Below are 12,677 nucleotides of genomic sequence, written 5' to 3'. Positions count from 1 at the left end.
AGATAGAAAATTAAAAAAAAAAATAAAAAGACGATAATTGCAAACTATGTATCTGACAAAGGTCTAACTTCCACAATCTGTAATAAATGTAAACAATCAAAAAAGGCGAAAAAAGCCTATTTTAAAACGAGCAAAAGCATGAGCAGATACTTATCAAAGGAGAAATTACAAGCACCCAACAAACATGAAAATATGCTCCACATCACTAATCATCAGAGCAATGCAAATCAAAATCAGAGTGAAATATCATCTCATATCAGAATGGCTATGATTAAAAAGTCAGGGCCAGGCACGGTGGCTCAAGCCTGTAATCTCAGCACTTTGGGAGGCCGAGGCGGGTGGATCACGAGGTCGAGAGATCGAGACCATCCTGGTCAACATGGTGAAACCCCGTCTCTACTAAAAATACAAAAATTAGCTGGGCATGGTGGCGCGTGCCTGTAATCCCAGCTACTCAGGAGGCTGAGGCAGGAGAATTGCCTGAACCCAGGAGGCGGAGGTTGCGGTGAGCCGAGATCGCGCCATTGCACTCCAGCCTGGGTAACAAGAGCGAAATCCGTCTCAAAAAGAAAAAAAAAAAGTCAGAAAAGACAGATATTGGTGAGGCTGTGGAAAAATGGAACACTTATACACTCCTAGTAGGAATGTAAATCTGTTCAGCCACTTTAGAAAGCGGTATGGAGATTTCTCAGAGAATTTAGAGTTACCATTTAATCCAACAATCCCATACTGGGTATTTATCCCAAAGAAACCCAATTATTCTACCAAAAAGACATATGCACTCATATGTGCATTGCAATACTATGCACAATAGCAAAGACAGAAAATCAATCTAGGAGCCTATCAGTGATGGGTTGGATTTTAGAAATGTGGTACTTTTGGTTATCTTTTGAGCAGTGTCCTATTCTACTGGTACCAATTTACTGTATTTGTCCATTTTCATTTTCATGCTGCTGATAAACACATACCCAAGACTGGGCAACTTACAAAAGAAAGAGGTTTAATGGACTTACAGTTCTACATGGCTTTGAAGGCCTCACGATCATGGCACAAGGTGAAAGGCACATCTCACAGGGTGGCAGAAAAGAGAAGAGAGCTCATGAAGGGAACCTTCCCTGTATAAAACCATCAGATCTCATGAGACTTATTCACTATCATGAGAACAGCATGGAAAAGACCTGCCCCCATGATTCAATTACCTCCCACCAGATCCCTCCCACAACACATGGAAATTCAAGATGAGATTTGGGTGGAACACAGCCAAACTGTATCAGGCCCCTCCTGGGCTTTTGCTGTCCTCTGGGTGGACTGGCAACCCCTTCTCCTAGAGGACTCCACCTTCACCCAGCCCCTCCCACTCAGTATCCTCCCCTGCTACTCCCCCAGATGCTAATTATTGCTCACTTGAGTCTTTCTCATCCTAATTGAAAATTAATGTCTGATTCCCTGTTTCCTCTGCATAACCTATGTGAAAAATGTCAGATGCCCTTAGATCCAAGAGGTTTCTTGCCTGTATTTCCATTCCCAGCTCCCATTCCCAGGCAATGTAGACTCCTTCAATTCATTCATCCACGTGTCCAGAGCCTACCCTATTCCAGCTCCTGGGGGTATAGCAATGAACAAAACAATGCCCACATCCTTGGGAGCCTGAGTTCTCCTTGAGAGAGACAGATAAGAGACAAGATGAATAAACAATATATGTAGTGTGACTGGTGGTGATAACGACTGTGGAGAAAAAGAGATAGGGAAAAGACAGCAAACCCCTGAGGGAGGCAGTTCTGCATCTTTAGAGGCAGGTCAGGGAAGACCTCACTGTGAAGGTGACATTTAGGCAAAGGGTTGAAGGAGGTAAGGGAGAAAGCTGTGCAGCTATCTAAAGAAACGGCAGTTTCAGGCAGAAGAAACAGCAGGTGCAGGGGCCCTGAAGGGGCCTATATATTCCAGGAAGAGCACAGGGCCAGGGTGGCTGGAAGGGAGCAAGTAAGAGGTGGTGCGGTGGAAGGCAAGCTCAGAGGGGTGATGTGCAGGCAGCATGAGCCAATTCTCCAATGTCTTCCGGGTCACCTTAAAGCCTTTGGCTTTTACTCTGATGAGACAGGAAGCTAGTTCATGGTTCTGTGCAGAGCACTGGTACGATCTCACCTAGTGTTGGGTTGTTAAGGGACTTCAGGGGTCAACAATGGAAGTGGAGACCAGGTGGGGGAGAGGGAAGATGGAGGCTCATCCCAGGCAATGAGTAGTCATGGGGGATGAGAAGCAACTGGATTCTTGTATCTTGAAGTCGGGACCCACAGGAGGTGGGTGTGAGAGAGGAGGTGAGGATAGTGCCTGGTTCACTAACTGAAAGGATGGGATTTGGGGAGGAGGATGCAATGTAGGCAGCCTGTACACAGCATTTAGAGGTTTTTCTCTAGCAGTGTGTCAATGTGTACTTACCTCTGTGCCTTTGCACATGCTGGCTTCTGTGCCTGGAAATCTTTCCCTGCCCCAGCAGAACTTTAACTGCCTTCTCAGAAGTCCCTTTGTGAATCTGTCCTGTTGGCCTCCATTCCCTCTCTCTCTCTTGGCTTCATGCACATGCTGGACTTCTGAAGTTGCACAGCCTTGGCTATATTGTGCCCCAGAAATAAGGAGAGTGTGCCTTCCATCCCTGAAACCTGTGTTTCTTAGTGTCCACACTCTGCCATGCAGTAAGGGCTCAATCAAAGACTGACTGGGGACCTGACTGGGGTCTTGCTCTCCCTGTAAGCCTCAATTGGCAGGAATCACAGAGCTTTGTCCGACCCTGTGAGCCTGCCTGAGTGTTTTTGCTGGATGACATGCATGCCTCTGCCAGGAGTGCATAGACTAGGGTCTGGCTAGGCAGCCATGGCAGAAAAGAGCTTCAACATTGACTTCATCAGGCTGCTGTGCTTTTTTCTGTTGGCCCTCAGCACCTTTCTCATGGGCCATGATCAGCCTCTGGTCTATGTCACCTTCTGCAGCTATGTCATGGTGACTGGGGACACCATCTGAGGCATGTGCCACTGCTACCTCATAGCAGGTGTTGGAGGGGCTGAGTGGGGTTAGGAGGACTGGAGACTATGCTTCTATTTCATGCATCAATTCTTTATCCTTCAATCATCTCCTCATTGTCATTTTTACTCTCTTTACTTCTTTCTGCTCCCCTGAGCATCCATCCGTTTCCATCCATCCTTTCATCCACCCATCCATTCATCTATTCATCCATCACTTAGCAGAAGGGTTGATCACAAGGCCCCAGGATTTGGAGCCATGAAACTGACACCATGGGGAAGAGGAAATGAAACATATTACTACTCATGTGCTTAAACCAAAAGTCAGTGAGTGTTTTCCACCTGCCAGGCACTCCTGCATTCAGAGTGCAGTTCTGCCCTTATGCTGAGCTTATTGTTGCCTCTGTAGTTTCATTTTATAACAGAAAAGGCTGAGGCTCAGCAAATGAGGTTTTATAGCTGCGTGGCAGAGTTTGGATTGGAGCTTAGATGTGCAAATGTAGGCATTATTTTCGTCCTTGATTTCTCTATCCCAAGGTCCCAGAGCTGCTTAGCTTTCTGGGGTGGGTCAGGTCTAATCTTGGTGGAATGTATTGAGACTTTTATTTGATGGAGTCTCACTGTGTCACCAGGCTGGAGTGCAGTGGGGTGACTTTGGCTCACTGTACAATGGAGTTTCACAATGTTGGCCAGGATGGTCTTGATCTCTTGACCTTGTGATCCATCCACCTTGGCCTCCCAAAGTGTAGGGATTACAGGCATGAGCCACCATACCCAGACTAAAAATTTTATTTCTAACACGTATTTTCTCTTAAGAAATTTCAAGATTCTGATGTGATTTTTCATATGGTGCTTACAATATGCAACTCATTCATATTAATGCTTATTCTACTTTTTCTTATATTTAGCACACTTTATGACAGAATCTCACACAATTTTTCTTTTACAAATACAAAAAAAGCAATACTGAATGACTTATTTCTCTTACCTGTGGACAGTGAATTACTCTTATCTCAATCAAGTGATCTAAATGGCCGGGCACGGTGGCTCAAGCCTGTAATCCCAGCACTTTAGGAGGCTGAGGCGGGTGGATCACGAGGTCAAGAGATCGAGACCACCCTGGTCAACATGGTGAAACCCTGTCTCTACTAAAAATACTAAAAATTAGCTGGGCATGGTGGCGTGTGCCTGTAATCCCGGCTACTAAGGAGGCTGAGGCAGGAGAATTGCCTGAACCCAGGAGGCGGAGGTTGCGGTGAGCCGAGATCACGCCATTGCACTCCAGCCTGGGCAACAAGAGCGAAACACCGTCTCAAAAAAAAAAAAAAAAAAAGTGATCTAAATGTTGCACTGATAAGCTATAAATAACCTCAAACACCCCAGTTAAAAACAATTTACCAGGCCGGGCGTGGTGGCTCATGCCTGTAATCCCAGTACTTTGGGAGGCCAAGGTGGGTGGATCACGAGGTCAAAAGATCGAGACCATCCTGGTCAACATGGTGAAACCCCGTCTCTACTGAAAATACAAAAAAATTAGCTGGGAATGGTGGCGCGTGCCTGTAATCCCAGCTACTCAGGAGGCTGAAGCAGGAGAATTGCCTGAACCCAGGAGGCGGAGGTTGCAGTGAGCCGAGGTCATGCCATTGCACTCCAGCCTAGGTAACAAGAGCGAAACTCCGTCTCAAAAAAAAAAAAATTACCATATTAAAAAACTTCAATCTTATCATCAGAACCTAAAGTCCATGTGAAATTACACGGCATGAAAAGACTAGTGAGGAAAATGTAGCCATAACACAAAGAAGAGGAAAGGCTGTGAGGCACACAGAGCTGGGGATAAACACATAAAGACATTACAAAACCAAAGTAATGGCCGGGCGCGGTGGCTCAAGCCTGTAATCCCAGCACTTCGGGAGGCAAAGGCGAGTGGATCACGAGGTCAAGAGATCAAGACCATCCTGGTTAACATGGTGAAACCCCATCTGTACTAAAAATACAAAAGATTAGCTGGGCATGGTGGTGTGTGCCTGTAATCCCAGCTACTCAGGAGGCTGAGGCAGGAGAATTGCCTGAACCCAGGAGGCAGAGGTTGCGGTGAGCGAGATCGCACGATTGCACTCCAGCCTGGGCAACAAGAGCTAAACTCCGTCTCAAAAAAAACAAAACAAAACAGAAAAAACAAAACCAAAGTAATTAGAAAGCTAGAACAGAAGTTCTCTTTAAATTCATGAGTTGTTTTTGCAGCCTGGGAACAGATATCCTCTCCACAGGCACAATTAATGCCATTTCCTCACCATACATAATTTCAATTTCTTACTTGGAGCTACAAACTAACTCCAGGAATATTTATGGCTAATTATGAAGCATCTGTTACAATCTCAGCGTTTTGTTTGTTCACTACAATAATGTATCAAAACATCCCCATGACTTACAAAGTCTTCCCAGTACTTACCTGAACAAATTGGCACAATAAACTCACTTATGTTGGTTATAAAAAGTGAAAGAACAATAACTAAAGAAAACAGCTCATGTAGGCTTCTTCAATTAAAACAAAATGAGGCCAGGCGCGGTGGCTCACGCCTGTAATCCCAGCACTTTGGGAGGCCGAGGCGGGTGGATCACGAGGTCAAGAGATTGAGACCATCCTGGTCAACATGGTGAAACCCCGTCTCTACTAAAAATACAAAAAATTAGCTGGGCGTGGTGGCACGTGCCTGTAATCCCAGCTACTCAGGAGGCTGAGGCAGGAGAATTGCCTGAACTCAGGAGGCGGAGGTTGCGGTGAGCCGAGATCGCGCCATTGCACTCCAGCCTGGGTAACAAGAGTGAAACTCCGTCCAAAAAAAAAAAAAAAAAAAAACAAAATGAAATGTTCTAACTAAAACATAACTTAATACACACATTATGAAATTACGGCCAAAAATTATTTTGGGCTCACTACTGAATTTCATAAAAATCTTTTTTTTTTTTTTTTTTTTTTTGAGACGGAGTTTCACTCTTGTTACCCAGGCTGGAGTGCAATGGCGCGATCTCGGCTCACCGCAACCTCCGCCTCCTGAGTTCAGGCAATTCTCCTGCCTCAGCCTCCTGAGTAGCTGGGATTACAGGCACGCGCCACCATGCCCGGCTAATTTTTTGTATTTTTAGTAGAGACGGGGTTTTACCATGTTTACCAGGATGGTCTCGATCTCTTGACTTCGTGATCCACTCGCCTCGGCCTCCCAAAGTGCTGGGATTACAGGCTTGAGCCACCGCGCCTGGCAAAATAATTCTTATAATTTCTGACCAGCTCACATAGTATTTCATGAAGTAAAACAAAAACAGAGAAACAAAGAAATTATAGCTCTAGCATGAGCACCAGACAAATAAAAACAGAGAATTTGCAGGGGAGATTTTCAACAACAATCCAATAGACTTTATAGTAATTAATTAGATGAAAAATACAGATGTGGTTTCAGAATGGTTTAGGTTTATAGATTTCTAGTAAATTATCCATGGTATTAATAAAATCTTCTTTGTTCTAATATTGCTATTTTCTTTGGAAAATAGGTGCAAACTGACACAAAATAGAATTGCTCGCTCCATAATTTTCTTAAACCTAATGTTTACCTTTAGAGCAACACATTTATATATTTAACTTCATATAAATGAAACTAAAGTCTGTATGAGTTTGCAGGAAAAGATGCCACATGTTGAAAGATAAACATAAAACATTTTTAAAGTACTCATTCAGGACTCAGAAATGTATGAATTATAATTATACTCTGATATACTACAATCATAATTTTACATTTAAAAATAATTAAAGTGTATAACTGGATTGTGTATAATACAAGGGACAAATGCTTGAGGTGATGAATAACTCATTTACTCTGGTATGATTATTATATGTTATATGCCTATATAAGAAAATAATGCATCTATATCATAGATAAATACACATACTATGTGCCCACAAAAATTAAAAAAATAAAATAAAATGCAACATATGGAAAGGATATTCTTCAATGTATTTGCTATTTAAAGCCACTGGAAGAAGAATACTAAAAATTTCATTCAACTATGTTACCATTGTTGCCATCTTTTACCTACAACCTTGAGTAAGGAGGGACAGGTTAAAGTTGGTGGCATAATAACACTTCATTCAAACAATTATTTCAACACATTAACAATTTTGTTTAGTTAAAAAAATTATGTTCCCACATAATATTAAGAGAATTTAAAAATTTACTGCATTTTATTACATAAATGTACAATTGGTAAAACAATTTACTACTAAAATAGAGATTATTTTTCTCACTACGATGCAGAAGAATATTACACTGAACACCTACCTCATGTGTCACTCAATTATTGTCAACTACAAAAAAGCCTCTCTGCTTGGATTTTCACTGTGGATCTTTCATTTCTGTCCTTTCTTTTAAAGTTAATGAATAGGCCGGGGACAGTGGCTCATGCCTGCAATCCCAACACTTTGGGAGGCTGAGGTGGGTGGATCATGAGGTCAAGAGATAGCGATCATCCTTGCCAACACGGTGAAACACTGTCTATACTAAAAATACAAAAATTATCTGGGCATGGTAGTGTGCACCTGTAGTCCCAGCAACTTGGGAGGCTGAGGCAGGAGAATCATTTGAACTTGGGAGGTGGAGGTTGCAGTGAGACAAGATTGTGCCACTGCACTCCAGCACGGTGACAGAGTAAGACTTCATCTCCAAAAAAAAAAAAAAACAGAAGTTCATGAACAATGCCTACCTAATGAAAAATAATCTCTTATCTCTGATGCAGCAACAATTCATCACATGTTTTCACATAAACAGAAATGTTGAAATAGTATGAAACAATTTGAGTCGAACTATTATATGCTTTTCAAAAAATCTATACTTTTTTCAAGTGAAAAAATATACTTTAAATGTGGTATCTCTTCAAAAATCTTCTTTCAACTTATATACAAAGAAATTCTCTAAGAGGTTCAACTTTGGATTGCTTATTATACTTAATACTCCAATTTTCTGTAGTATCTCGTGTTAGCTGGTTAGTTCTACTGTAAATCCTGGTGTTTACATAGTCTTAATTTTAGACTAAATATTTCTCTAATTTACTGCATCTACAAAATGTCTTCTCGTATAAACTCTCTGGTGCTTTTTAAGCTGCAGTTTTTGAACAAATGTTTTTGCACATTTATTTCATTTGTAGGATTTCTCTCCCATATAAATTTTCTCATGTTGAAGAAAGTCTCCTTCAGGGTCTTCCTCTATTGCAAGATGCGCACAATTAAGATCCATGATAGAAGTACTGCCACTACAACCCTCTTTATATTTGTATTGTTTGTCTTAAGATTACTCTTCTTCTCTTTAAAGGTCTATATTTTCTAAAAAGTCTCTGATCATAAATTACATTTATAATGTCTTTAGGAAGTCTGAACTTTGCTAGTTTAGTTAGTAAAATGTGAGTAGATATGACTTTTCTACAATTTTTATATTTCTGCAACTTTTCTCAAGTATAAAGGCTATCATGTGCAAAAAGATGAGCATTGGTAAAGAGTTTTGTCACAGTTTTTGTATTTCCAGGAGATTTCTTCAGTAGGAATTATATACAGTAAGACGTGACAAGCATTTGAAAGCTTTGCCATTGCCACATTTTTCTTATTATGGCTTTTCACCAATATCAGTACTCTTATATTTAGAACAGACAGGTGTGCTTAAAAGCTTTGTCCCATTTTTTCATGTTTATAGTTTCTCTCCAGCATGAATTATCTTATGATTTAGAAAGGACTGAGGAAGATTTAAAGACTGCCACATTATTCACATTTATAAGACTTTCCTCCAGTATGAATTCTCTTATGTTTAAGAAGCCTGGGGTATGGCTTAAAGGCTTTGCCACATCCTTGACATTTCTATGGTTTTATATCCAGCATGAATTTTCTTATATTCATTTCTCGTATCTTCTCAGTAAGTTTGTGGAATGAATCTTCAATGCCCAAGTATGAATATTCATAAAGGCATGCAAACTGTCTTAAGGCTTTGCCACATTCTTCATATTTTTAGAATTTTTCCCCAGAACAATTCTCTTGTGTACAGTAAGGGTCTCTTGAGAGCCTATTAAAGGCTTTTCTTCATGTGTAGGCTTTCTCTCTGGTATGAATTCTCTAATGTTTAACAAAGTTTGAGGATGTGGTAAACACTTTGCAACATTCTTCACATGTGAAGGGTTTTGCTCCAGCATGAATTTCCTTATGTTCATTAAGGGTTGAGGACCATTTAAAGGCTTTGCCACATTGTTCACATGTGAAGTTTCTTTACACGATGAATTATATTTATTAAGGGTTGAAAACCAATTAAACACTTTGCCACATGTGTAGGGTTTCTCTCGAGCACAAATTTTCTTTCTCTTTCTTTCTTTTAGACAGAGTCTCACTCTGTCACCAGGCTGGACTGCAGCAGCGTGATCTTGGCTCATAGCAACCTCCAACTCCCTGGTTCAAGATATTCTCCTACCACAGCCTCCCGAGTAGCTGGGAGTACAGGTGCCCACCATCACACCCAGCTAATTTTTTTTTTTTTTTTTTGAGATGGAGTTTCACTCTTGTTACCCAGGCTGGAATGCAATGGCGCGATCTTGGCTCACCACAACCTCCGCCACCTGGGTTCAGGCAATTCTCCTGCCTCAGCCTCCTGAGTAGCTGGGATTACAGGCACACGCCACCATGCCCAGCTAATTTTTTGTATTTTTAGTACAGACGGGGTTTCACCATGTTGACCAGGATGGTCTCGATCTCTCGACCTCGTGATACACCCACCTCGGCCTCCCAAAGTGCTGGGATTACAGGCTTGAGCCACTGAGCCTGGCCCCCAGCTAATTTTTTTTTTTTTTTTTTTTGAGATGGAGTTTCACTCTTGTTACCCAGGCTGGAGTGCAATGGCGCGATCTTGGCTCACCCGCAACCTCCGCTTCCTGGGTTCAGGCAATTCTCCCGCCTCAGCCTCCTGAGTAGCTAGGATTACAGGCACGAGCCATCATACCCAGCTAATTTTTTGTATTTTTTTTTTTAGTAGAGATGGGGTTTTACCACGTTGACCAGGATGGTCTCGATCTCTTGACCTCGTGATCCACCTGCCTCAGCCTCCCAAAGTGCTGGGATTACAGGCTTTAGCCACCGCGCCCGGCATTTTTTTTTTTAAGTAGAGATGGGGTTTCACTGTGTTGGCCAGGATGGTCTTGATCTCCTGACCTGGTGATCTGCCCACCTCGGCCTCCCTAAGTGCTGGAATTACAAGCATGAGCCACCGCACCTGGCATTACAAATTTTCTTATGTTGATTCAGGATTGTGGACCATCCAAAGGCTTTGCTACATTCTTCAAATTAGCAGGGGTTCTCTCTAGTATGAATTTTTTTATTCATGGATGAGGACTGTTTTTTGTCACATTCTTTATATTTCTAGGGTTCATTTCCAGTTAAGAATTTTTTTATGTTCATTCAGATTTGTGGACCATGCACAGGCTTTGCCTCAATCTTCACATTTGTAGTTTCTCTCCAGTATTAATTCTCTTATGTTTAGCAAGGTTTGAGAATGAGGTAAAGAACTTTTTCATACTGTTGACACTTCCAGGGTTTCTCTCCAATATAAATTTTCTCATGTTCATTCAGTTTTGCGGACCATCCAAAGGCTTTGCCCACATTCTTTAAATTTATGGGATTTCTCTCAAGTATGAATTTTCTTATGTTTATTCAAGTGTGAGAACCGTTTAAAGGCTCTGTCACACTCTTTACATTTGTAGGGTTTATCTACAGTATGAATTTTCTTATGTTGACTCAGGAGTGAGAACTGTTTAAAGGCTTTGTCACATTCTTTACATTTGTAGGGTTTATCTGCACGATGAATTTTCTTATGTTCATTCAGGACTCTGGACCGCCCAAAGGCCTTGCCACATTCATCACATTGTAGGGCTTCTCTCCAGTATGAACTTTCTTATGTTCATTCAGTTTTGAGGACTGTCTAAATGCTTTGCCACATTCTTCACCTGTGTAGGGTTTCTCTCCAGTATGAATTCTCCTATGTTTAGTAAGGGTTGTGGACCTATTAAAGGCTTTGCCACATTCTTCACATGTGTAGGGTTTCTCTCCAGTATGAATTCTCTTATGTTTAGTAAGGGTTGTGGACCTATTAAAGGCTTTGCCACATTCTTCACATTGGTAGGGTTTCTCTCCAGTATGAATTCTCTTATGTTTGGCAAAGTTTGAGGATGAGGTAAAGATTTTGCCACATTCTTCACATATGATGAGCTTCTCTCCAGTATGAATTCTCTTGTGTCTAGTAAGGGTTGTAAACCTATTAAAAGCTTTGCCACATTCTTCACATTTGTAGGGTTTCTCTCCAGTATGAATTATCTTATGTTTAGCAAAGTGTGAGGATGTGGTAAAGATGCTGCCACATTCTTCACATGTATAAGGTTTCTCTCCAGTATGAATTCTTTTATGTTCATTAAATATTAAAGACCATTTAAAGACTTTGCCACAGTCTTCACATGTGTAGAGTTTCCCTCCAGCATGAATTCCTTTATGTTGAGTGAGCTGCGAGAACTTCTGAAATGATTTGCCACATTCTTTACATTTAAAGGGTTTCTCTCCAGTATGTCTTGTCTTACATTTGTTTGAATTTAAAAACTTATCAAAAACTTTGACACGTGCTTTACATTGAAACATTTTGCTCTGGGTAGTTGACAACCATTCAATAAATTCATTATAACCTCCTTTCTGCACCTTACACTCATTCAAACTGTTACAGCCTTTTCTTAATTGTAAATTCTCATGTCTACACTTCTCATATCTTCTCAGTGTAAGTTTGTGGAATGAATCTTCTATGCCCTCCACTGGCCAATGGTCTTGGGTGAAAGGAGAACACATAGCTGAAAGAAAAAATAACAAATTATCCCACTTACTAGATTCATGTGAATGTACTTTACAAATCTTATATAATTATACTAAGTACATTAGTAAGATGGCATAACAAAATACCACAGGCCATAATTCTTTTACAGACATTTACATGTGGCCGGGTGACTCGTGCCTGTAATCCCAGCACTTTGGGAGGCCGAGGTGGGTGGATCACAAAGTCAAGAGATTGAGACCATCCTGGCCAACATGGTGAAACCCCATCACTACTAAAACAACAAAAATTAGCTAGGCTTGGTGGCACATGCCTGTAACCCCAGCTACTTGGGAGGCTGAAGTGGGAGAATCACTTGAACCCAGAAGGCAGAAGTTGCAGTAAGCTGAGATCGCGCCACTGTCTGGTGACAGAGTAAGACCCCATCTCCAAAAAAAAAAAAAAAAAAGCTATACACATGTAACAAACATACGAACAAAAACGCCTTTGTGTGAAATCTATAAATGAGTTAATTGTACGCAATGCCTCATGTAAGCACAATGCCAAGAGACATATGGAACAGGAAGGAAAGTTTGTTACATTTACCCACCAACAGCTCTTCCTCCTCCCTAATATAGCATTGTGCCCTTAGGAGTAAACTGTCAACTCCTGGCTTCATCCTTTAAAGAGAAGAAAACTGCTGACACACATATCCTTACTTCTGGCTTTTGGGGGTCTTAACAAAAAATGGTTTCTGTCTCCAATAACACAGAGTAGTGAGAGAAGTGGTGGTATACTT

General features: G+C 41.3%; 1 protein-coding gene across 1 annotated transcript in view; it reads right to left on the bottom strand.

Annotated features, from left to right (window-relative positions):
* Positions 1–6,390: 6,390 nt before the first annotated feature.
* The window catches only part of LOC141583960 (uncharacterized), a 43,059-nt gene continuing 36,772 nt past the window's right edge, over positions 6,391–12,677 (bottom strand). The window contains 2 exon segments of the mRNA XM_074395747.1: positions 6,391–10,953; positions 10,956–11,918. Coding sequence (XP_074251848.1) covers positions 10,715–10,953; positions 10,956–11,918 — 1,202 coding nt within the window. The 3' untranslated portion in view covers positions 6,391–10,714.

The sequence above is a fragment of the Saimiri boliviensis genome, chromosome 3, assembly GCF_048565385.1.
Source record: "Saimiri boliviensis isolate mSaiBol1 chromosome 3, mSaiBol1.pri, whole genome shotgun sequence".
Classification (NCBI taxonomy): Eukaryota; Metazoa; Chordata; class Mammalia; order Primates; family Cebidae; genus Saimiri; species Saimiri boliviensis.
The sequence above is the reverse complement of the archived record's forward strand: the minus strand, read 5'-3'. Positions and strand labels throughout refer to the sequence as shown.